The sequence below is a fragment of the Balearica regulorum genome, chromosome 11 (assembly GCF_011004875.1).
Source record: "Balearica regulorum gibbericeps isolate bBalReg1 chromosome 11, bBalReg1.pri, whole genome shotgun sequence".
In the NCBI taxonomy this organism is placed as follows: domain Eukaryota; kingdom Metazoa; phylum Chordata; class Aves; order Gruiformes; family Gruidae; genus Balearica; species Balearica regulorum.
The window spans coordinates 11,963,484-11,989,870 of record NC_046194.1 but is presented as its reverse complement, the minus strand read 5'-3'; the positions used below and the strand labels follow the sequence as shown (position 1 = coordinate 11,989,870).

Here is a 26,387-nt window from a genome sequence, read left to right as displayed (position 1 = left end):
AGTGCAGGCTGGGGGATGAAAGGATTGAGAGCAGCCCTGTGGAGAGGGACTTGGGGGTGTTGGTGGATGAGAAGCTCAACATGACCCAGTGATGTGTGCTTGCAGTCCAGAAAGCCAACCATATCCTGGGCTGCATCAAGAGAAGCATGGCCAACAGATCAAGGGAGTTGATTCTCCTCCTCTACTCTGCTCTCATGAGACCCCCCCCTACAGTACTGCATCCAGCTCTGGAGTCCTCAGCACAGGAAAGACATGGAGCTGTTGGAGTGAGTCCAGAGGAGGGCCACAAAAATGATCAGAGGGCTGGAGCACCTCTCTGAGGAGGACAGGTTGAGAGAGTTGAGGTTGTTCAGCCTGGAGAAGAGAAGGGTCTGGGAAGACCTTATTGCAGCTTTTCAATACTTAAAGGGGGCTTATAAGAAAGATGGGGACAGATTTTTTAATAGAACATAGAATCATAGAATGGTTTGGGTTGGAAGGGACCTTAAAGACCATCTAGTTCCAACCCCCTGCCATGGGCAGGGACACCCTCCACTAGACCAAAGCCCCATCCAGCCTGGCCTTGAACACTTCCAGGGATGGGGCATCCACGACTTCTCTGGGGAACCTGTTCCAGTGCCTCACCACCCTCATAGTGAAGAATTTTTTGTTTATATCTAATCTAAATCTATCCACCTTCAGCTTAAGGCCATTACTCCTTGTCCTATCACTACATGCCCTTGTAAACAGTCCCTCTCCAGCTTTTTTGTAGGAACCCTTTAGGTACTGGCAGGCCAGCCTCTCTGGATCCTTCTCTTCTCCAGGCTGAACAACCCCAACTCCCTCAGCCTGTCCTCACAGAAGAGGTGCTCCTGCCCTCTGATCATCTTTGTGGCCCTCCTCTGGACTCATTCCAACAGCTCCATGTCTTTCTTGTACTGGGGACCCCAGAGCTGGATGCAGTACCCCAGATGGGGTCTCACAAGAGCCGAGTAGAGGGGCAGGATCACCTCCCTCAACCTGCTGGTCACACCTCTTTGGATGCAGCCCAGGACACAGTTGGCTTTCTGGGCTGCAAGCGCACACTGCCAGCTCATGTTCAGCTTGATAACCCAAAGTCCTTCTTCTCAGGGCTGCTCTCAATCCATTCTCTGCCCAACCTGTATTTGTGCTTGGGATTGCCCCGACCCACGTGCAGGACCTTGCACTTGGCCGTGTTGAACTTCATGCGGTTTGCACGGGCCCACCTCTCCAGCCTGTCAAAGTCCCTCTGGATGGCATCCCTTCCCTCCAACGTATTGACCACACCACACAGCTTGATGTCGTCGACAAACTTGCTGAGGGTGCACTTGATCCCACTGTCCATGTCGCCAACAAAGATGTTGAACAGCGCCGGTCCCAATACTGACACCTGAGGAATGTCACTCGTCACTGGTCTCCACTTGGACATTGAGCCATTGACCACAACTCTTTGAGTGTGACCATCCAGCCAATTCCTTATCCACCGAGTGGTCCATCCATTGAATCCATGTCTCTCCAATTTAAAGACAAGGATGTCTTGCGGGACAGTGTCAAATGCTTTGCACAAATCCAGGTAGATGACATCAGTTGCTCTTCCCTTATCCACCAATGCTGTAACCCCATTGTAGAAGGCCACCAAATTTGTCAGGCATGATTTGCCCTTAGTGAATCCATGTTGGCTGTCACTGATCACCTCCTTATTTTCCATATGCCTTAGCATGCTTTCTAGGAGGATCTGCTCCATGATCTTGCTGAGTACAGAGGTGAGACTGACCAGCCAGTAGTTCCCCAGGTCTTCCTTTTTTTCCCTTTTTAAAAATGGGGGTTTTGTTTCCCCTTTTCCAGTCAGTGGGAACTTCATTGGACTGCCATGACCTCTGAAATATGACGGAGAGTGGCTTAGCAACTTCATTTGCCAGTTCCTTCAGGACCCGCATATGCATCTCATCAGGTCCGGTGGACTTTGTCCAGGAGCTCCTTGTTCATCCATGGGGGCCTCTTGGTGTTTTTGCCCGACTTCCTCTTTGCTGGGATGCATCGGTCCTGAGCCTGGAGGAGGTGATCCTTGAATATTAGCCAGCTGTCTTGGGCCCCTCTTCCCTCCAGAGCTTTGTCCCATGGTACTCTACCAAGCAGATCCCTGAAGAGGCCAAAGTCTGCTCTTCTAAAGTCCAGGGTAGGGAGCTTGCTGTGTGCCTTCCTCGCTGCCCTGAGGATCTTGAACTCCACCATTTCATGGTCACTGCAGCCAACGCTGCCCGTGAGCTTCACATCCCCTACCAGGCCCTCCTTATTGGTGAGAATAAGGTCCAGCATGGCACCTCTCCTTGTTGGCTCCTCTGTCACTTGGAGGAGGAAGTTATCATCAACACATTCCAGGAACCTCCTGGATTGCTTATGCACTGCTGTGGTGTCCCTCCAACAGATGTCGGGGTGGTTGAAGTCCCCCATGAGGACCAGGGCTTGTGAATGTGAGGCTGCTCTTATCTGTCTACAGAGGGCCTCATCCGCTCAGTCATCCTGGTCAGGTGGCCTATAGCAGACCCCCCACTATAGTGTCATCTGTCCCTGCCCTCCCTTTAATCCTGACCCATAAGCTCTCAGTCAGCTCCTCATCCATCCCCAGGTGGAGCTCCATGCACTCCAGATGGTCATTGATGTAGAGGGTGACACCTCCTCCTCGTCTGCCCTGCCTGTCCTTCCTAAAGAGCCTGTACCCTTCCATCCCAACACTCCAGTCATAGGAGCCATCCCACCATGTCTCCATGATGCCAATCAGATCATAGCCCTGCAGGCGTGCACACATTTAACTCCTCCTGTTTATTCCTCACCTACGTGTATTTGCATAGAGGCATTTCAGTTTGGCCCCCAATGAAGCTGACTGACTGCCTGGAGTGGCTGGAATTCCTTTGTGCTGCACTTCAGGTGCTCTCCTGCTGACCTGTGATCCTTCTCCGGGCTCTGGGCATCTATTGCTGGCACTGGTATCAAACTGGTAGGAGTGAGATGGATTGAGGCTCCCCTCTCCCGGCAACTTTAGTTTAAAGTCCTCTTCATCAGCTTGGCAAGCCTATGACCAAAGGTGCTCTTCCCCTTCTCTAACCGATGGACCCCATCAGCCCCCAGTAGACCAGATTTCTCAAAGCGAGTGCCAGGGTCTAAATAGCTGAACCCCTGGCTGTGGCACCAGTCCTGTAGCCATTTGTTGATTCGCCAGATTTGATTGGCCCTTTTGTACCTCTTCCCTTTGACCAGGAGGATTGATGAAAAAATTGCCTGCGCTCCAGAGTCCCTTAACACCACTCCCAGGGCTCTGTAACCCTTCTTGATACTCCTCAGACTGCTCCTGGCTGTGTCACTGGTGCTCACGTGAAACAACAGCAGTGGATAATAGTCAGTGGACTGTACAAGGCTTGGTAGTCTCTCAGTGACTTCCCCGATCCAAGCCTCAGCAAGCAGCACACCTCTCGAGGGAGTGCATCAGGTCAGCAAATGGGTACCTCTGTACCTCTCAGAAGAGAGCTGCCTACTGCTATCAACCGTCGCCTTTTCTTAGTTGCACTGGTTGTTATACGGGGAGCAGACCGGGCTGCCTTACTCAGCTCGTGTCTCTCCTGATGTGACGGGTCTTTCCTCTTCAGTCTGCAGAGCAGTAAAGCAGGTCTGCAAGGACACGTCAGGCTTCAGGGGAAGTCTTTTCCTCCTGCTGGTCCTTGCTGTCTCAAGCTTCCATTCTTCTGCATTATTGCCCCCCTCCCTTCTGTGTGTGCCAGTGGGAGAGGCTTTGGCTGTTTGACCATGAGTTGTAGGTCTACTGCAGACTGTGCTTGGAACCAGCTATCTAACTCCTTCTCAGCTCCCTGATGTTAACGCAGCCTTCTCACTGCCTCCTGCAGCTCAGCCACCACTGCAGGAGGTCCTCCACCTGGGCACACCTTTTGCAGGCAGGTCTGCTGCTTATCCCTGCGCCAGGAGAAAGAAAGGTCTGGGCACTTCCTGCAGCCTGAGGTCTGCACTGCAGCCTCTCCCTTCCGCAGCTCCGTCTGGGTGGAGGCATCGGCCACCGCTGGGGTAGATGGTGCAGACCCCCCAGCCGGAGCTGCAGCCTTTGCTCTTAGACGAGTGCCCACCATTCTGCCTCAAGGGTCAGGTAGGATGGGTGTCCTTGACCTGTCACAGAACAGTGGATAGTTGCTGGGTTATGCATGCTTCAAGTCTCCCACTCGGCCAGTGAAATGCCCTTCCTTTGAAGAGGTGCCCTCCCTGCGCGCCCTCCTGCCAAACTGCTGCGCAAACTGCCACACCATGCCATTTGCCCACTCTGGTCGCAGGGCTCCTGGCCGCTTGTGCTCCCTAGGCATACTAATAGGGCCTATAGCAATAGGTTAAGGGGTAATGGTTTTAAACTAGAAGAGGGGTAGATTCAGACTAGATATAAAGAAGAAATTTTTACAATGATGGTGCAACACTGGAACAGGTTGCCCAGAGAGGTGGTAGATGCCCCATTCCTGCCCCATTTCGTCCTACACTCATTACTAGAAGGTAGGCCCAATGGTTTGCAGAAGATGATTTTTCAAAAGGCCAGCCAGGTGGCCTGGCTGTGCCACAGGGAACACGCGTGTCCCACTGCAGTCTAGCACACCAAGGGCTGTAGGGCAGAGAGCACATGGATGCTTTTCCAGGGTGAGCAGGAGCTTCCTCATGCTGTTTTCCCTTCTGGGTGCTGCTGCTAATGTGCCTGTTGTGGTTTTGGTTTAGATTACATCAACACACACAACCTATACTGGACAGACACGGCGGGGCACACAGGAAAGAAAGAGAGCGGGTTGGTGGGTGGCTCTGCCACCAGCACCGGAGCAGCCGGGGCTCCAGCTGCCAGGGCATCGGACTCAGAGCTCATCAGCTTTTGCTACTTGCACATGCGAGAGCAGAGGAAGGAAAGAGAGAGCAGGAGGGATATCAATGAAAACCTGATTTTTTTTGAGGAAACTCGTCCCAGGACCAAATCTGACCCCACTTCCAAAAGCTCTGGCCAAGGCTACAATGGGACAGCTAATGAGTATGACCCAGATGGCCTTAACAAAGACAGGCACGTGAGCAGGGCCAGGGCACACACCATCGACACCCACCTGCGGAGCGATGCCTCACACTTCTATTGTGAGTCCTGCCAAGCCAAAATCAAGAGCCGGCTGGCCTCATGCAAGGGGGGCAAGACTGGCAGTGCCTGGGACAATATGGTGGACTTGATGTCGCTTCCCCCTCCTGGGAGCGATGAGGAAGAAGATGAGACGACGTCCCTGCTCCCCGCCATCACCGCCCCCCCTCCCGGCTTCCGAGACAACAGCTCAGACGAGGACGACCCCAAGCGCCGTGCAGCTGCCCAGAGCCAGGAGCAAGGCCGGCACCTCTGTGGCATCCTCTATGATGAGATTCCTGTCACACTGATAGACAACGTGCAACCACGGACAGTCCGAGACCATGCCCAAGAGCTGGACGATGCCCTGGTGTCCACCCTGCAGGCACTGGAAGCCTTGGCTGCTTCAGAGGATTGTCCACATCCCCCACCACAGCAGACAGCAGGTATTTCAGCGGCTGTGGCTTTCTTTTTTCCCTATAGCCTTTCTTTCCTATGGTACATCCTTCCCTTTAGTCTCATTTTCCCGTCCTATATGTGATTGTGGAACAACTTCCAGTAAAAACTAAGATGTAGCAACAGGCTCTAGCAGGAACATCCAAGTTGCTGCTCAGAAGATTTCTAAGAAGCTGACGGGGGACTCCTCTCCCTGACAGTGGCTGAAGGAGTCTCTTGGTTATCCCATACCTGCCATATGGTCCACATAGCATGATGCTGGGGTGAGGCACTAACAAACCAGCACTGTGAGCATGAGTTCCTCTCTTCTGTGACCCCACTCAGCTGGTACCTTTTGCCCTTAGTCTTCGCACGTTCCCACCCAGGTTTTGCAGTGTGTAAGCCCTTCACAGGGCCAAGCCTGCTGTCAGATGGGTGTCTCTGGGATAAGCCTGCTGGCAGCACAGTCCTTTGTCCCTCTCCCCACATTGGTTGCCCTACTTGCTATGGCAGAGTAGCTCTTACCTGATTTTCCTTCTTGCTCTAGACAGCTCCCTGTAGCTCTGCTATTGCTAACACTGGAAAGCTTCCCAGGACCTTTTCCTGGGCCAAGAGCTCTTGTTGGATGGAGCTAGCAAGCCAGCTCAGTGCTGACAAGTGATCTCTCTTAAAAGCATCAACTCTTAATTGCGTGAAATCACTAAAGTTTCTCTGATGGGATGCTGTGTCCTGCATTCCTGGCATGCTCCTGCAGCATGGAGTTTCCCTCTCCTCGGCATAGCAGTGTGGTGTGAGTGTTGTCATGGAGTTTTCTTTGTGTCCCTCCTCAGGTCTTATTGTCCTGGCTGCCATCACTCCTGAGTCATCCTTGGATTCTGGCCATGAAACCAACTCTTCAGAGCTAACTGATGTCTCAGAGATGGTCTCTGCTATGAAGCAGCATCAGAATGCAGCCTACTTCCTTGCTCAACACATCAACAAAGAAAACCTCCTGGCCAGAAAGGACTTGCCTTTCCGAATCCAGAGCTGTGCTGCCCAGGCTGTTCTCACCTCACCCTATCCTCTCACCCACCAGGAGCCAAGCCCTTCATTGAAGCCAGCTTTCTCTCACCAAAGCCCCAACATTACCAATTGCAAGAGCAAACAGGAGCAGCAGCCTGCTGAGCGGAGCTCCACCATGGCTGTGCAGCCAGTACTGACCCCCCAGCTTTATGAGCAGAACAGGGGGGCTCCAGTGCCTGGCTCTGAATGCAAAGGTGCAGGCCACACAAAAGCTGCCTTTGAGGTATCTCTGCATGTTACAGCAGCCCCAAGCAGGGAGCAGGCACAGAATCTACAAGAGAAGATGCCCAAAGATGTCCAGCCAAGCTCCAAGCTCCTCCTAGATCAAAAAAGTGGCACAACTCCAGCCATCATTTCAGCTGCTCTGCAGCAAGTGGCAAATGCAAAAGGCTCAGCTCCCCAAGTGGTAGCATCCTCAAAAGAAGACAAGAACATGAATGGCACCAGCAGCTGTGCCTCAGCCAGCAGCAAGCCTTTGAAACTTAAAGGAGGTCCACAAACTGCAGAAACATTATGCAACTGTCAGCAGCAGCAACTCTCTCCGCAGCAGCACTGTGAAGTTTCTCCAAGTCCTAAAGAAGCTCATGGCAGTAAGGCTGAAGCTTTCCACCTCGCCTCAGCAGGTGAAGAAATGATGCCCTGTAAGACTTTTGGTTCTAAAAGCTACCAGCAAAAAATTAGTAGAGATGCTCCAGCAAAAGCTGCAAGCGGAGAGCCAGGTCAGAAGGCAGGTGGAGAAGCTACAAGCCTTGTCTTTCAGAAACACACAGCTCCTTCAAACCCAGGACAGAAAATGCAACAGGAAAGTTCAGCCAAAAGCTTAAAAGCTGAGAGTAGCAATCTGCACTCTCCATCAGCTGGTAGCACTTTCAGGAGCACCAGTGAGGAACCCAAAGGGCCAATCCAGCTGGTGCCCAGATCCGAGAGCCTGCAGATCAGCACTGTGCCTTCCAAAAAAGTAGAAAAAGTCCTGGAGGTGACCCACCAAGATGCTGATGTCCCAGCTAAACCCAAAGCTCCAAAAGCTCCCTTCAGGTTGAGGAACTTGTTCTCTGCAACATTTCCAACCCGGCTGAAGAAGGAGACAGACGAGCGGCAGGCCCAGCTGCAGAAGGTAAAGCAGTATGAGCTGGAATTCCTTGAAGAGCTGCTCAAGCCAAAGAGCAAAGGTGACCTCCCACCACAGGAGTATCTGCACCCTCCTGCCCCTGGGCGCTGTAGCTGCCAGCTAAGGAGCAGTCCTGTGCAAAAAGTCCCAGGGATGTCCAGGGAGCAAAGGCGCAGCTGTGACTGCAAGCGGATTTGCAGAGGGGTGAGGCCACTCCCTAACCAGTTGGTGATGCCAGAACTGGAGAGGCAAGGGAGGGATAAAGTTACCAATGACCAGAAGCAGGCAGAAGCCATTAGGTTGACAAGCATGAGCAGCCCTTCCAAAGGCAAGCGGATACGATCCACAAGTTTAGAGTCCAGAGACTACCGGTCAGATCCAGAGAACAGCATGTCCTGTTTGACAACATGCGCTTCCCGGGGGGAGTGCATGGGTGCTCCACACTACAGGAAGCTCTTGCGTCGCTACAGTGTCAGTGAAATAGATAAGACTGATAGGACATCCCTGTCCTCTGACATCTACCAGAACATATATACAACCAAGCCAAAAGGTCCCCAGAAAGAGCCTGAGCCCAGCATCCTTTGTCCTGTTCTGAAGAACAAATTCCAGGAAGCCTCTGGAGTGACTGACCCCTCCTATGTTCAGATAGCACAGGAGAAAAAGAACCAGAAGGGTTCAGCAGTTTTCTCTGTCCAGGAGGAGATGTATCCAAGTCCTGCAGAGCTGCGGGATGAAGACATGGAGGATGAGAAGTGCTGCTCCATTCGGTACTGCTTCTACTACAGGAAATGCGATGTTGCAGATGACGGGAGTGAGAAGGATGAGCTGTCCTATTCCATCCCCATGCAGATACTCCCAGGAATGAAGCTGGACAATCAGATGGTCCCAGTCATGAGCAGGACTCTTCAGGTCCTAGATGCAACAGCCTCCAGCAATGATGGTCAGACCCAGGAAATAGATTTAAGGACCTCCAGTTTTGAGGGGAGCTTGGCAAAGATCAACATCCTTCGAGGCCATGCCTACAGCTTTCCCAATGGGTTTCTGCAAGTGCAGCTGGACACCAATGAGCTCCTGACTATCCTGAGGCAGTGTGTGGTGAGCCCTGACATCCAGGACTGCAAACCCTACATCTCCCAGCTGGCAGAGTACAAGCAAGAGCTTGCTCTCAAGTTCAAAGAGTTTCGGGCATCCTGCCGCCGTGTAGCAGCCGTTGACAAGAGTCCTACCCACATGCTCTCCGCCATCACAAGCAGCTTCCAGGTGCTAAGCAGCCTTATTGAGACGTTTGTGAGGCTCGTGTACATTGTACGCTCAGAGTCCCAGCGCCAAGAGCTGCTGACGAAGGTGGAGGAAGTGGTGAGAAACTACACCTTCCTCCTGAAGGCTGCAGAGGAGTCCACAGCCAGAACACTGAGCCACCAGCAGACGGTGGAGCAGCTCGCCCGCCAGTCAGCCACGGTTGCCACTGTCATGAGCACGCTCACACGATCCCTAAAGACGTTGATCAATAAGTAAGCCAGCTACAAAAACCAACAAGCCAGTGTGTGCCAGGCCATGTGCTAGTGATTCTCAAATCGCATAGGTCTGGTGAGGATGCATGTCTACAGGCCCACATCTGTTGGGGTTTGTGGTAGCCAAGATGCTCTTCTATCTCTGCAGAATGGATGGTTGTTTTGGTGGTGTTTTTGAAAGGTAAATTCATGCCCTGTCACAAGCTGTGCAACCAGCTCATCGGGGGTCTCAAGCAGCTGCTCCGCTTGCTCTCCCATGCTGGTTTGTCAGTGATGGTACTTGGGGGGCACAGTCACCACATCTCCACGCTAGTTTGGTTCCATGTGGTTCTGCTCCTCACTTGTGCAAAGACCTTTGTCACAATGTGTGGTGGGCCAGTGAGTTAGCAGGAACTGAGCCGACATCTCCTGGCTTCACTTGGGCAGTTTGGAGCCAAACCAGTGTCTCGCCACATAAACAGCTCTTCTGCCTCCAGGGTCTTCCTGGCCCACAAATGCAACATAATTAGCAGCAGAAGGGACCTCTGGGGTGCAAGTCCCTGCTGCAATGTTAGGGCTTGGGAAGTAGTCCTGGCATGGGCAGGATGCCGTAATCCTGGGGCAGAGCTCAGTCACCCTAGCAGGCTCTACTCTTACAGCTTAGGCACCAGTGCCCCAGTCCTGGGCACAGGTACTGTCTGTGCAAAAGGCAAGGGCTTAACACCTGTGAGTAGGGAGGATCCAGGGAACTACAGGCCTGTCAGTCTGGCACCAGTGAAGGGAAGGTTATGGAGCAGATCATCTTGAGTGCCGTCACATGGCACATGCAGGACAACCAGGTGATCAGGCCCAGTCAGCATGGGTTTATGAAAGGCAGGTCCTGCTTGACTAACCTGATCTCCTTCTATGACAAGGTGATCCACTTAGTGGATGAGGGAAAGGCTGTGGATGTTGTTTACCTGGACTTTAGTAAAGCCTTTGACACTGTTTCCCACAGCATTCTCCTGGAGAAACTGGCTGCCCATGGCTCGGATGGGTGTACACTTCTCTGCGTAAAAAACTGGCTGGAAGGCCAGGCCCAAAGAGTTGTGGTGAATGGAGTTAAATGCAGTTGGTGACTGGTCACAAGTAGTGTTCCCCAGGGCTCAGTACTGGGGCCAGTTCTGTTCAATATCGTTATCAATAATATTGACGAGGGGATCAAGTGCACCCTCAGTAAGTTTGCAGATGACCCCCATTGTGCAGGAATGTTGATCTGCTTGAGGGTAGGAAGGCTCTAGAGAGGGATCTGGACAGGCTGGATCAATGGGCCAAGGCCAACCGTATGAGGTTCAACAAGGCTCAGTGTCAGGTCCTGTACTTGGGTCACAACAACCCCAGGCAATGCTACAGGCTTGGGGAAGAGTGGCTGGAAAGCTACCTGGCAGAAAAGGACCTGGGGGTGTTGGTCAACAGCTGGCTGAATATGAGCCAGCAGTGTGCCCGGCTGGCCAAGGCGGCCAAGAGTACCCTGGCTCTTATCAGGAATAGTGTGGCCAGCAGGACTAGGGAAGTGATCGTTCCCCTGTACTCAGCACGGGTGAGGCCTCACCTCGAGTACTGTGTTCAGTTTTGGGCCCCTCACTACAAGAAAGACACTGAGGTGCTGGAGCGTGTCCAAAGAAGGGCAACAAGGTGGTGAAGGGTCTAGGGAACAAGTCTGATGAGAAGCGGCTGAGGGAACTGGGATTGTTGAGTCTGGAGAAAAGGAGGCTGAGGGGAGACCTTATTGCTCTCTACAGCTACCTGAAAGGAGGTTGTAGTGAGGTGGGTGTCGGTCTCTTCTCCCAAGTGTTAAGCGACAGGACAAAAGGACATGGCCTCAAGTTGTGCCAGGGGAGGTTTAGATTGGACATTAGGAAAAAATTCTTCACTGAAATGGTTATCGAGCATTGGAACAGGCTGTCCAGGGAAGTGATTGAGTCACCATCCCTGGAGGTATTTAAAAGACATGTGGACGTGGCGCTTAGGGACATGGTTTAGTGGTGGACTTGGCAGTGCTAAGTTAATGGTTGGACCTGATGATCTTAAGGGTCTTTTCCAACCTAAATGATTCTATGATTGTATGTTCCCCTTCCTCTGCTGGATGGCTGTGTCCATGCTAAGAGAGCCTGCAAAGAACCCAGATTGATCTTTTACCATTGCAAGCCAGAAGCTGGGATAGCAGCTGAAAGGAGATCTCTTTCACACCATTCTCCAGAGGTCAGGTTCGTGCCTCCAAGGCTCAGCCCAAACCCTCTCCTATTTCCTTTCATCATGTCCATTAGAGAGGAATCCCAGATTAGCTTTGTCTGTGAGCCACGGCTTGCCCTCAAGCCAGGCAGTGCTACTGCCATCGGCCAAAGAAGTTGTCATCCTTGCCAGGGCGTTGCGGTACTTTTCCTGTCTCCACCGGACTGACTGCAATAAGAAGCATTGTTTAGTACTGTGTGATGGTTATTTATTTGGAGTTGGGGTTTTTGGAATTTTTTTTCACTTCCAGGTGAATGGTAAAATGATTCCTAATTACTTCCCTTTGCATCCCAAAGTTCCCCTCCTCCTCCCAGTCTAGATTCTAGACCTAATCAATCAGATCGCCTTAATTGGTGCTTCACTGCAGTCACCCACCCTCCAAAACAGAGCGAGGACAAAAATGCAAGGTTACACATTGCATTGCGCTTACCCTGCCACCCACTGCACTTCACGCACGCGTGGGGAGAGCAGGTCCTGCCGAGGTCGCTGTGCCTCTCCCCATCGCACCCACCTCCAGCTGGAAAGGGAAGAGCGTGGCATCGGCCTCACAGCACCAGGAGTGAGACTGGTTATCAAACCCAGCCAGCTTGCCCCAGCGCTTGAGGATGATCAGGGATCTCTGTATGATCAATTGCTTCTCATCTCCCTTTTTTTTATAAATACACACATTCAAAATCTCTTGTTCTTCCATAGGAGTTATGGAAATGCACAATGTGCTTTTAACGTGCGCATCTTCTACTGAGTGCAATAACCTCCCCGGCCCATGGCTGTCCCGGACTTTGGTTGTTGCTGTCAGCAAGGCAGAGAGGATCCTGCTGTGGGGAACAGCCTCCTGTTTTCAAGAACCATGTAACAAATATACAGTGGAAGAGCCAATTCGGCTTTCAGTCTGTGCTGGACAAAGCCTGTTACAATGCTGAAGGCCGACAGGGAGCAGTGTTTTTCTTTTCCCTGTGAATTATCTATTACAAAATTCAGAGTTTCTTTGAGCTCCCTGTTATGCCTATATCATTCCTCCATAAATCTTTCAGTCTAATACAGAAATTTTTTATTCTCTGTATATAGTATATATAAATAAAAATATATAAATTATATATACACAAATTTATGTCTTGTTTTACAAACAAGAAAGATTAAATATATTAATCTTAATATCCAAACTAGCATTTGTGTCTTTTTTTTTTAAGAACTTTGTGGAAATGTGCCTATTCTTAGCTGTACAAAACACTGTTTGTAAGCAAACCCCCACCACCACCTATTTTTGTTGCTATAGAAATGCATGTATCTCCATACTGGAAAGGCACAGCTTAAGGACTCCACAACATCAATGGACTCCACAGCAGTTAAGTACCAGGCTATGAAGGAAGCCATGGAGCAGCAAAAATGCAGATTTGAAATGAACTTGGCACAGTTTTGTGTTGTTAATGGACATTTTGGCTTAATTCCCCTCCGGGAGGGGAACACCTTCAGTGGCACTCACCCCTTCACCACTGGCACTGGGCACTGTGGCCATGCTGGGGAAAGTGTGATCTTCCTGGTGCCTGCAGGACACCTCCTGCCCCTAAAGCAGGGGAGAGCCAGGTAACGCCCCCTCCCCCAGTTAGCAAACTCCTTCCTGATCCCTTTGGGATAAGCCAAGTTGAGCACCCACTGACCAGCTCAGTGCATGCTTTCAGCCAAGTCGCAGCCTCTGCCTGGCGTTTGCTCTTCTGCCTGGGAAGAAGTGACATCATGCAACCTGCCATTGGTGGCCTGATGATTCTGCTGCCCTGTGGGACTGCTCTGGTGTGTGCAGGGGAAAGCCCAGCAAAAGCGTGATGCCAGACCCAGGGAGAAATCTGAGCAAGGCAAACAAATTCCTAGCTACAGATGACATTTCCAGTATCCCATTCCCTCTGGGCACACATTTTGACTAGCACAATGAACTGCTCTCTGTTTATCAGGGAGGAAGGCATTGATGTGTGCCCTCTGTGTGCCCCAAAGCCTCCAGAAACTATAAAAACCAAGTCTGATAAAGATCCAACACATAAAAACTTAGGAACTGGGTCATTCTCTGTACAGGGGTTGAATGTGTTGTTAGACAGCAAAGGCGGCAGCAGTTGAGACTCACACACGTTCTCTATGCCTCCAGGCTCGTTATTTTAATTTGCATCACACCATTTCCCATGCTGAACTAACAAAGATGAAACCCACCTATTTATAAAGCTGGGTATGGATCAAAAAAATGGAAAAGCCAAGAGGTTTTCTAACAGCCCCCAGAGCCTGAAAATATTATTGACAGCAGGCAGTTTAATTAGTAATTTCAGAGTCAATGCTTAGTACCATCTAATGGGCAATCAGCACCCTGACAGAAAGGAGTTACATCTTCACAGCACACTATTATTTGTACAGTGGTGGCAATGGGTGCTCCTAGATCAGTCAAATGTCCCTGTGTGAAGGGAGGAGCTTCTCAGGTACGTACCTGAGAAGGATGATGAAGCCCTGCCTTTACTATTGCTGTACTCTTTTTAGGTGCTGTCCCTGCAGCCTCACTCTGTTGGGCACTTGTAAATACTCTTAAAAAAAATGATCCAGGTAAAATGTTCTAGTTAATATTTTTGAATCACAGATTTTTCAAAAAACTGCATCTCTGTTACACAGCACAGAGAAGTAATTTTTTTTTTCAAATCTAGTTCCTATTTCACTGTCCATCTCATTTATCTACCTGCAGACTGTCTTGTTCTCATTTAGCATCAGCATCTCCTCAGATCAAAGACACCATCCCCCAGCAACTTAAAGCAAAGTATATGGTTCTTGGAAAAGGACAATACTGTTTTGCGGGTGTGTGCACAGAAACATCAATTAATTTTTCTCCATCCCTTCTGACCAGAGCAATCTGCCTGAGTGTGGCAGGTTGTTTGCCTGCCCTTTCGCACCCTCTCAGACCAGTGCCAGTGGTAACTGCCCTTCTCATACTGCCTTTGCCCTGGGTTTCTTGCTGTAGCATTACAGCTGGCGCAGATTTCCTCCAGGGCTGTCATGGCTCCTATGAGCATTGCTCAGCCACAACATGCACTTGTGACCATCTGAGGTCATTGCACTCCCATAGTCTGCTCCCTCCCTTAATCTTATCATAGAATCATAGAATGGTTTGGGTTGGAAGGGACTTCAAAGATCATCTAGTTCCAACCCCCCTGCCATGGGCAGGGACACCCTCCTCCACTAGACCACACTGCCCAAAGCCACATCCAACCTGGCCTTAAACACTTCCAGGGATGGGGCCTCCACAACCTCTCTGGGCAACCTGTTCCAGTGCCTCACCACTCTAACAGTAAAGAATTTCTTTCTAACATCTAATCTAAGTCGACCCTTCTTCAGCTTAAACCCATTACCCCTTGTCCTGTCACTACACTCCCTGATAAACAGTCCCTCACCATCTTTCCTGTAGGCCCCTGACGTGGTTTAGGCCCAGCCGGAAGCTGAGCGCCACGTGGCCGCTCACTCACTCCTTCCCCAGCGGGATGGGGAGGAGAACGGGAAAAAAACCAACAGCAAAAGCCTCGAGGATTGGGATAAGGGCAGTTTATGGGACAGCAAGGGAGAGGGAAAAACAATCAACAACAGTGCTGATAACGAATATTAACAATGGGTGATAACAGAGAACAATTTACCGAACCAACGACTGACCGACCAGACACTCAGCCCGTCCCGGAACCACGCCGAAACTGCGCCGCCCCTCCCCTACCCGACTAGCCCCCTTTTATGGTGAGCATGATGTCACATGGTATGGAATAGCCCCTGGCCAGCTTGGGTCACCTGTCCTGGCTCCTTGTGAAATTAACTCTATCCTTGCCAGAACCAGGACAGCCCCTTCAGGTACTGGAAGGCCACAATTAGATCTCCCCAGAGCCTTCTTTTCTCCAGGCTGAACAACCCCAACTCCCTCAGCCTGTCCTCATAGGAGAGGTGCTCCAGCCCTCCAATCAGCTTTGTGGCCCTCCTCTGGACTCTCTCCAGCAGCTCCATGTCTTTCTTGTACTGGGGCCCCCAGAGCTGGATGCAGTACTCCAGATGGGGTCTCACCAGAGTGGAGTAGAGGGGCAAGATCACCTCCCTCAACCTGCTGGTCACGCTGCTTTTGATGCAGCCCAGGACATGGTTGGCTTTCTGGGCTGCAAGCACACACTGCCGGCTCATGTTGAGCTTCTCATCAATCAATACCCCCAAGTCCTTCTCCTCAGAGCTGCTTTCAATCCATTCCTCGCCCAGCCTATAGTCGTGCTTGGGATTGCGCTGACCCACGTGCAGGACCTTGCACTTGGCCGTGTTGAACTTCATGCGGTTTGCACGGGCCCACCTCTCCAGCCTGTCAAAGTCCCTCTGGATGGCATCCCTTCCCTCCAACGTATTGACCACACCACACAGCTTGATGTCGTTGACAAACTTGCTGAGGGTGCACTTGATCCCACTGTCCATGTCGCCGACAAAGATGTTGAACAGTGCCGGTCCCAATACTGACACCTGAGAAATGTCACTCGTCACTGGTCTCCACTTGGACATGGAGCCGTTGACCACAACTCTTTGAGTGTGACCAACCAGCCAATTCCTTATCCACCGAGTGGTCCATCCATTGAATCCATGTCTCTCCAATTTAGAGACAAGGATGCCATGCAGGACAGTGTCAAATGCCTTGCACAAGTCCAGGTAGATGATGTCAGTTGCCCTTCCCTTATCCACGGACGCTGTAACCCCATCATAGAAGGCCACCAAATTTGTCAGGCATGATTTGCGCTTAGTGAAGCCGTGTTGGCTGTCACCAATCACCTCCTTATTTTCCATGTGCCTGAGCATAGTCTCCAGGAGGGTCTGCTCCATAATCTTGCCAGGCACGGAGGTAAGACGGACCAGCCTGTAGTTCCCTGCGTCTTCCTTTTTTCCCTTTTTAAAAATGGGGGTTATGTTCCCCCTCTTCCAGCCAGCAGGAACTTCGCCAGACTGCCAGGACTTCTCAAATATGATGGAGTGTGCCCTGGCCACTTCATCCGCCAGCTCCCTCAAGACCTGCGGATGCATCTCATCAGGTCTTGTGCACCTTCAGGTTTCTTAGATATTCTTGAACCTGATCTTCTCCAACAGTGGGCAGTTCTGCACTCTCCCAGTCCCTGCCTTCTGTGACCTGGGCAGTGCGGCTCAAGCACTTGCCAGTGAAGACTGAGGCAAAGAAGTCATTGAGTACCTCAGCCTTCTCCATATCCTGGGTAACCAGGTGTCGTGGTTTAGGCCCAGCCGGCAGCAAGGTACCACGTGGCCACTTGCTCACCCCTCCCCCAGCATGATGGGGAGGAGAAGTATAACAAAAGGCTTGGGTCAAGATAAGGACAGGGAGAGATCACTCACTAATTACCATCATGAGCAAAACAGACTAAACTTAGAAAGGAGATTCATCTAATTTATTACTAAACAAAACAGAGCAGAGCAATGAGAAAATAACATCAACTCTTAAAACACCTCCCCCCACCCCTCCCATCTTCCCAGGCTCAACTTCACTCCCGGCATCAACCTCCGCCCCCCTCAGCGGCACAGGGGGACGTGGGACGTGTGGTCAGTTGATCACATGTTGTTTCTGCTGCTTCTTCATCCTCAGGGGGAGGACTCCTCTCAACATTCCCCTGCTCCAACATGGAGTCTCTCCCACGGGCTACAGTCCTTCACAAACTGCTCCAGCGTGGTCTCTTCCGTGGGGTGCAGACCTGCAGGAGAAAACTGTTCCAGTGTGGGTCCCCCACAGGGTCACAAGTCCTGCCAGCAAACCTGCCCTGGCATGGGCTCCCCTCTCCACGGGTCTACCGGTCCGGCCAGGGGCTTGCTCCAGCCTGGGCTTCCCACAGGCCACAGCCTCCTTCAGGTGTCTCCACCTGCTCCAGCGTGGGGTCCTCCACGGGCTGCAGGTGGAATCTCTACACCCCCTCATCCTCCCTCCATGGGCTGCAGGGGGACAGCCTGCTTCACCATGGTCTTCACCACAGGCTGCAGAGGGATCTCTGCTCCAGTGCCTGGAGCACCTCCTTCCCCCCTCCTCCTGCACTGACCTTGGTGTTACATCTTCACACTTCTCTCTCCGGCTGCAAAAACTTCCTCCCAACTGGGGTTTTTTTTTCCCCTTCTTAAATATGTTATCACAAAGGTGCTGATTGGCTTGGCCTTGGCCAGGGGTGGGCCCATCTTGGAGCTGGCTGGCATTGGCTCTGTCGGACACAGTGGAAGCTTCTAGAAGCTCCTCACAGGAGCCACCCCTATAGCCCCCACCTGCTACCAAAACCTTGCCACACAAACCCAACACACCCATTTCATTCCAGAGGGGACGCACATTTTCCCTCGTCCTTTTATCACTAACATACCTATAGAAGCTTTTCTTGTCGTCCTTAACATCCCTGGCCAGATTAAATTCTGTCAGGGCTTTGGCTTTCCTAACCTGCTCCCTGGCTGCTTGGACAGTTTCTCTGTATTTCTCCCAGGCTACCTTCCCTTGCTTCCACCCTCTGTAGGCTTCCTTTTTTTGTTTGACTTTGCCCAGGAGCTCCTTGTTCATCCATGGGGACCTCTTGGTGTTTTTGCCCGACTTCCTCTTTGCTGGGATGCATCGGTCCTGAGCCTGGAGGAGGTGATCCTTGAATATTAGCCAGCTGTCTTGGGCCCCTCTTCCCTCCAGAGCTTTGTCCCATGGTACTCTACCAAGCAGATCCCTGAAGAGGCCAAAGTCTGCTCTTCTAAAGTCCAGGGTAGGGAGCTTGCTGTGTGCCTTCCTCGCTGCCCTGAGGATCTTGAACTCCACCATTTCATGGTCACTGCAGCCAACGCTGCCCGTGAGCTTCACATCCCCTACCAGGCCCTCCTTATTGGTGAGAATAAGGTCCAGCATGGCACCTCTCCTTGTTGGCTCCTCTGTCACTTGGAGGAGGAAGTTATCATCAACACATTCCAGGAACCTCCTGGATTGCTTATGCACTGCTGTGGTGTCCCTCCAACAGATGTCGGGGTGGTTGAAGTCCCCCATGAGGACCAGGGCTTGTGAATGTGAGGCTGCTCTTATCTGTCTACAGAGGGCCTCATCCGCTCAGTCATCCTGGTCGGGTGGCCTATAGCAGACCCCCCACTATAGTGTCATCCGTCCCTGCCCTCCCTTTAATCCTGACCCATAAGCTCTCAGTCAGCTCCTCATCCATCCCCAGGTGGAGCTCCATGCACTCCAGATGGTCATTGATGTAGAGGGTGACACCTCCTCCTCGTCTGCCCTGCCTGTCCTTCCTAAAGAGCCTGTACCCTTCCATCCCAACACTCCAGTCATAGGAGCTATCCCACCACATCTCTGTAATGCCGATAAGGTCATAGCCTTGCAGGCACACACACGTCTCCAGCTCCTCTTGTTTATTCCCCATGCTTCATGCGTTCGCATAGAGGCATTTCAGTTGTGCCCCTGATGAGGCTGACTTGTTGGCTGGAGTGGCTGGATCTTTTGATGTATCTTCCCAGTGTTTCTCTAAATTAGGTCCACTCCCAAGGAGTCCTCACCAGGGCTCTATCAGTGACAATGGACAGAAAAGGAACAAAAATTGGGCCATCGCTGGTCCCTCTAATACACATGAGAAAAACAGAAAACCTGGGTTTCAGGGGTTTAAGTGTGAAAAGCAAGAGCTGGAAAATTAGCAGAACTCAAGCAGCAGTCCCAAGATAGGTTTGGATAAAATCGCTTGTCTCTGTGGACTTTGCTGGTCATTGTCAGCTGGAGACAACAACTGGGCACCATGGTTTACAGCACTTTGAACTCTAATCCCTGTGATGTAGCAGCCGCATTCTCCTGTTAGGATTTCCATCCTCTCCAAGGTCCTGTCAACACTACACAGGAATTGCAGCAGCCCTAGATACAACAGCAGGGCCATCTGAATAGCTGGAGCCCACTGCTGCTTTCATCACGCCCAAGGGAGCTGACAGTCAAATAGAAATGAATAATGTCTGAATTTTAACCTCATTTAAAGCATAGTGTCTGGATTCCTGTGTAAAATATCCTAACAAATTCATCGCATAGGCAGACACGATGGAGCTGGCTGGGACACCCATGACTTTAATTGGACACAGGAGAAGTCTGCCAGAGAAGACAGGTATCTCAGCTTATTTACATCACCCAACCTCATTTAGTATATGTGAAAACAGTCGGTACACGATAGGAAACTTTTCCAAAGGTGTTTGCGTCAGGCTGTGTAATTCCATGTCAGGGCACGAGCAGACGAGGAACCTGCCCGTGCCTCATCCCACTGCAGCTGCTGCACAATCTTCCAGCCCAGCTAAGATGTCACCTGCCCGCAGATTCAGAGTGAAGAGGGAGGGTGTTTTCTGCAGCTGGACTATAAAGTCATTAAAAAGCAAACACACTGTGTTCAAAGGGGAAGAAATCCCAGTGCTGCCTCTCTGAGGTTTGTTGCACATGCCAAGGACTAAGAACAGAGATGAAAGTGCTGGGGACATGCACCAGGTCTACACACACAGTCCAGGATGCTCTATAATGCTCCACTAAATCCCACTTTTGAAATACGTGGAAATATTTCTGAATCTAATGAATATTCACCTCTTCCTAGAGCAACAGGACTCCATCCTTGTACTCCTTAGAAAGGCACAGTAAAAATGCTGAGTAGAAAGATCAGGAACACAAAGGAACGAATCAGAATCCTTTAAAGAGCTTTTCATCCCAAGGTCCATACTGTTTCTAGTGGAGACTTGAAGATACCATTTATTTCCCTAAGTTTTCTCCTTTTCATGACAAATGGTGTGCTTTTTACTAGTGGATGTGCTCTGGTTCAGCTAGTCCTGTGTAACTGGTAGCGTTTACAGTGCTACAGGTGAGCTTCATTCCTAAATACAACTCATCTGACCCAATGGGATACCTGTAATAAAGTGATGTTCTGCACAAAGGAAAGAATAGGGGGTTCTTGTGGACTCAGTAAAAATTCAGTGCTTATTGCATCCAAGTAGCTTTGAGTAGCAGAGAGAGGATTTATCTAAAAATAATCTCTGTGAAACAAATGACAGAGGCAGAAGCGAGCAGCCAGTAGAACTGCTCCCAGAAGTAAAGGTTGGGTTTTCTGCTCCCACACAGAAAAGCCTCAGGTCTCTGAAGTCCGAGTCAGGGGACGGGAGTGAAATCCAGAAGGCCCGAACACATGAGATGCAGCCTTTCTCGGGCCCCCAGCCCTCTCAAGCCTTACATTTTTTTCAACCTCTATTTCCCCTTGACCGTCCCATCCCGTTTGGACGTCTACTTTTCTTCTGGCCTGCACGGCCCCGCTGGCCAACCGCAGGCCAGGCGGCCCGGCGACAACCAATCGCAGGCCTCCTCCTGCCCTCCGCCCTACCCCTTGGAGGGGCTAGCGAGCGGCCGCGCGCACCTCCTTCCCTCTCCCCACCAGGGGTCGTTGTTGAGGCGGTCGCGGGGCAGAGGCGTGTCCTCGGGGCGACGAGCCTATAAAGAGCCCGCGCGGCAGGCGGGAAGGGCTAAAATGGCGGAGTAGGCGCGGGTGGCTGTGGCTCGCGCTCACTGTGCCGCGTCCCCGTCCCCGCGCAGGAGGCGGGTGGGTCCCTGTGCGGCAGTCGCTGGCGGCGCGAGGCGAGGCGAAGCGGCGAGGAGGAGAGCTGCGCAGCCGCCATCATGCCCAATATCGAGATCTTCAGCGGGAGCTCGCACCAGGATCTGTCTCAGAAGATCGCCGACCGCCTCGGCCTGGAGCTGGGCAAGGTGGTCACGAAGAAGTTCAGCAACCAGGAGACATGGTGAGATGGGCGCGGGGCCGCACTACAGCCTGCAGCAGTCCCAATGACAGTCAGACCCAGGAAACATTTAAGGACCCCCAGCTTTAAGGGGAGCTTGGCAAAGATCAACATCCTTCGAGGCCATGCCTACAGCTTTCCCAATGGGTTTCTGCAAGTGCAGCTGGACACCAATGAGCTCCTGACTATCCTGAGGCAGTGTGTGGTGAGCCCTGACATCCAGGACTGCAAACTCTGTATCTCCCAGCTGGCAGAGTACAATCAACAGCTTGCTCTCAAGTTCAAGGAGTTTTGGGCATCCTGCTGCCGTGTAGCAGCCGTTGACAAGAGTCCTACCCACATGCTCTCTGCCATCATGAGCAGCTTCCAGGTGCTAAGCAGCCTTATTGAAACATTTGTGAGGCTTGTGTACATCATGTGCTCAGAGTCCCAGCGCCAAGAGCTGCTGACTCCTTTTTGGCCTTCCACCCCTTTTCAGCCCTAACTTTTTCTCAATCCCTACATCACTTTTTGGCCTCCCATTCCTTGTCAGTCTCACACTGCTTTTTGACCTCTACTTCCCTCTGAGCCTCCCACTCCCTTTTGTCCTCCCACCCCTTTCTGGCATCCACTTTTCTTTTGGCCTCCCTGCCCTTTTCAGTCTTTTTCAGCCTCCCAACCCTTTTCAGCCTGAACTTTTTTTCAGCCTCTATTTTCTTAATCATCTTTTCACCCCTTCTCCACCTCTACTTATCTTTTTGCTCTCCACTTTTTTCCAGCTTCTACTATTCTTTCAGCCACCAAGGCCAGGGACCAAGCCTTATGTTATTCCTATCAAGAGCCATTCATTAACAGAACTGGTTTCAAGGCAGTGCAGTCACAAGGCAACAGAAAGAAAAAAACAATCCTGAGCCACAGGTTTTGTGCATGAAAATGCATCCTTGTTTAAGTGGCTGGTGGTAATTGAGAGGCAATTGTATGCAGGAACGTGCCAACAGAGGGACATGGGCTACTTGTCTTGATTGACATCACCATGAAATTTGATGGTGTTAATGTGCTGCTTAAATGCATATAGAATCAGGTAAATAAAAAGGGGGTTTTGCCATTCATGTGCTTTCAGGTTCTCCTTAGTTGGACAGTAATTTATTTCACAACTTTCAAAACATGAGGGAACATAGCAGTTCAGGCTATGAGCTTGTTCTTTCTGCTACCAAAACCAACTTGTGCTTGTCCGCATTGTAAACCACAGGCAAAAAGAAATAAAATTCTTTAGATTGGAAATAGATAATTCAATTTATTATATTTTGCTTTCAGAATGAAGCAAGCTATCTGGAATTAGGTGCTTTAATTCTGAGTAAGGGTGTCCACACAAGATTTGAGGTACTCCAATGTACTGTCACACCCAAACCTCACTTAGGCTGTGATCATCTTCCTGAGTGTCCTTTGACAGCCAACCTGACTCACAGGCCAAAGGTTTTCAACTACACAGCATCTCCATCCCATTTAGGCCAAGAACCAGACAAACACCTCCCTGTTCAAAGATGGTTCTCCTTGTTCCTTCTTCAGTTAATGGCAATGCAAGCTGCTGATAGGCAAGCTATGGCTGAGGAACCTCATGAGCAACATTTTGGCTTTAACTAAGACTTTGGTGCATTAAGAGCTTCTCAAATCTCTGAGATTATCCTGTTCTAAGAGCATTGCTAGCAATAGTGATAAATTGCTAAGGTAGGTGGACTTTTGTCCTCATAACCAAAATTTTGTCTAACTGACAAAGACATTGTGGTAGCTGAAACACTGAAGGGTAGCAGGGACTTTTCTTAGATGGCACCTGTGGCCATTTAATGCTGCAAGGCAGCAAGATGATGCAGAGCTGGAGAGACTGTGAGTGGCCACAGCATCCAGCCCCTGTCTCTGTTTGCCTTGGAGGAAAAGAAGGTGTCATCCACCAGCAGCTCCACAAAATCTTCCCTCCTGGGGCGCAGCTTCCACTGGCTCCCTGGGGCTCCTGAAACCATGCTTGGCCTCTAGCTCAGCAAGAAAAAAAAAAGTATTTGATTTTACACATGAAAGGTTGCTAGTCCCTGATTTACAGGATTAAAGATCTAATTTCATCTTTTGTCAGATTTTTCACTCCTGCAAATCCCATCTCTTTGATCCCAGGAGGAATCTAATAGACATGCTACTTCAAAAGTCCTGTGTAGGGGAAACTCTACCTCTCTGTAGGAGTTCATCAGTGAGAGGCATAATTCGCATGTTTTCATTCACTTTCTGCTGCCTTCAGCCTCGGGTTCCCAGTACCTGGTTCACAAATAAACTGGGAGGGAGCAGGGATGTTGGGGCACAGGAGACAGACACTCTGCGTTCAAGAGCTGCGGGGGTGGGGAGTGGAATGGAATTTAAACCGAGACTGAAGCAAATGGTTCAAAACCAGAAACAAGTATTTGGGGGGCTGGAAAGAACTTACCCATCTTCCAAATTCTTCAAACTGCAATAGCAGCAACAAACCTTCTGTAGTCTGTGCTTTGCAGGGAGGAGAGGCCTTGAAGTTATTTTCAGACTACATAGCTTTATCACTGAAAAATATGTACAGAACAGCCATTGCAAACTTGCAATTATCCAAAACTATCATTTGAAAAAAACATTGTGAACTGTGAAAGGCCCATATAAGAATGCCAACAAAATTGCTGGATTTTTTTTAGGTGTCCTCCAGACAAAAGTATAGGAGTCTTTAGTAGGCAGTGGTTACAGTGATGTGGATTTTGTGCAAGAATATGGCTGCTAGAAATTTGGGAGGTATCCACAAATCCCGTCACTGGAACCACCAGGTAGCCATCTGATAGTGAAGTTTTCCTCTGTGTTATTAAAATGAGTAATGTTTAGCAACTAATTAGAAGAAAACAGCTGTATTCTTCCTTTCCCATTCCTTGGATTTGCTGAATGTCACAGCATTTCACAAGCTGCTACAATTACACATAAAAAAAAAATCAAAATTATCATACATTGATATTCCAATTCCCATCAATGCTAAGTATGGGAATTAATATATATTTTAATCTAGGTGAATTCCAAGTTTAATGACACCTTACAAAGGGTTACAGAAAACCTCCTCAAAGTACGATTTCATAATCATTAGTTTACTGGCCTTTGGGAATAGTGACAGCAGCATTTTGGGCCAGGATAATTGCAAGACAAAATAAAGAAAAGGTGGCCAGCCTCTGTGAATTACAGATTATTTCTTCAGGTTGAATTCTCAAGGACTCAAAGCAACAATTTATCAATGCCAAATTCATCACAGAATTTTGTTATCTATGAGACAGTCAAGTAAAAGAGTAGGAATTACATGACTGCATGCAAATCTTGAAGAAGCTGTTTGTGGCTTACTTTGTATATTTAAAAACCTTTAAATAATATTTTTGCAAAAGCGAAATTAATCTGCATAATGTAATCACATACAGGCTGAAAGTTCACAGACTAATTAGGTACAAAACGCCAATTATAAATGTTAAAAAAAGCCTCAGAAATTAAAACAGCCTCTTAAAATAGTACCCATGTGTGTTTTAACAATGATCCAGAAGACAGAAAAAAACACCTCAGTATTTGCAATTCAGAGTATCCACCAAGATTATGATTTTTTTTAATCTCGAAATGTGGCCAAAGGCTATTTCCAACAGAAAAATAAATAGCAGAAACTATTGCTCCAAATTCTGAGGTCAAGTGCAGAAAATGTTAATTACAGCTATCATTTAATTTTTTCTCATTGAGTTTGCAGTGAGCCCAGTCATAGTGGCTTTATATGTGAGAAGTCAATACCTCTTCACACATAAAGCCTGCTACCATCATTTCACTTTTGAAATGGATCAATTCACAATTCAGCCAAAGGAAGAGACTGAGCATAGCATACTTGAAGGAAAGGCCAAAGAAAATAAATTATTAGTATTTTTGTAGATTATAAATTTGCAAGACAAAAAAGCAAAAGGTTTATCTTCAAGTGAAGAAGATAAGCACTATCCTTCAAAAATTAAAAACTTGCTCCAACTTGATAACATCAACATGTAATCCCAACCTTTGAACCTAATAGCCACAGACTGGTCCGAACCGCTTGGCTCAGTCTGGGCACGGCTGATAAGGCAGCAGAGGCGCCTGGGCTTCTATTTGTGCTGGAAAAGCTACAACTCTCTTAATGAGAACATATTCGCTGTGAAAATCAGAGAGAAATGTTAAACGGTGGGTGACCAGCCCGTGCTGCTGCTGCTGTAGGGCACTGCCACGCCAGGGGCTCCGCAGGCCACCACCGCACAACTCGGGGCTTTGCTTGGAGGTAGCTATAGCACAGCGTGGGGCTTCGACTGCGGTGCCGCGGCACCCCGAGTCACTCACCGCGGTGCGACAGGCAGCATCCAGCAGCATGGCGAAGCGACACGCTGTGCAGCACTGCCCGAGACGCAGCAGGGTGAGCCCTGTGCAGCGCTACACAGGGTGCAGCAGCCTGGTGAGGTGACGCCTGTACAGTGTGACACGGCGGTACCGCAGCCGGGCAAGGTGATGCCGTACAGCATGCCACCGGGATACTGCATTACACCGCAGCAGTGCGGCCCAGCGAGGTGACGCCTGCTTAGCGCAGGGCAGGCCCTGACATCCCGCGGCGGTGGAGGAAGAAGCCAGCAGGCACAGACACACCGGCATGCTGAGGTAACCCTCGTCCCGCGGCGGCAGACCTCCTCATCCGCTGCGGTTGGGGTACGCGGCCACGGCACCCTGCGGGGAGAGCAGAGCCATATTTCTCTACCCCGCCCGGCCTCTCCCCGGGGCCTCCCCTGAAGGAGGCGAGCGATCACGGCCGCTGGAAGGGGGTCGACTACCAATCACGCGACCAACGAACGCCGTATGTTCCCCCTCCCTCCCCATCCCGCCCAGGGCCACGTGGGTCAGGGCTGTCGGCCAGCTCCGGCCTCCACGGCCCCGCTGGCCAACCGCAGGCCAGGCGGCCCGGCGACAACCAATCGCAGGCCTCCTCCTGCCCTCCGCCCTACCCCTTGGAGGGGCTAGCGAGCGGCCGCGCGCACCTCCTTCCCTCTCCCCACCAGGGGCCATTGTTGAGGCGGTCGCGGGGCAG

The 26,387-nt window shown here is 50.5% G+C and overlaps 1 protein-coding gene and 1 long non-coding RNA gene across 15 annotated transcripts in view; one reads left to right on the top strand and one right to left on the bottom strand.

The window, feature by feature from the left end:
* Positions 1 to 9,846, top strand: part of FRMPD3 (FERM and PDZ domain containing 3) — a 65,449-nt gene extending 55,603 nt beyond the window's left edge. For all 14 annotated transcript variants that reach the window (XM_075763395.1, XM_075763392.1, XM_075763389.1 and 11 more), the window contains 2 exons: positions 4,759 to 5,580; positions 6,400 to 9,846. In XM_075763395.1, the coding sequence (XP_075619510.1) occupies positions 4,759 to 5,580; positions 6,400 to 9,254 (3,677 nt within the window). In that variant the 3' untranslated portion in view covers positions 9,255 to 9,846. The remainder of the gene's footprint in view (positions 1 to 4,758; positions 5,581 to 6,399) is intronic.
* Positions 9,847 to 22,539: 12,693 nt separating this feature from the next.
* On the bottom strand, positions 22,540 to 26,171 carry LOC142603355 (uncharacterized). Its single transcript, XR_012837274.1, has 2 exons — positions 25,652 to 26,171; positions 22,540 to 23,298 (listed from the first exon to the last, which is right to left on the bottom strand). It is a non-coding gene; the product is annotated as an uncharacterized LOC142603355 (long non-coding RNA).
* Positions 26,172 to 26,387: the final 216 nt, after the last annotated feature.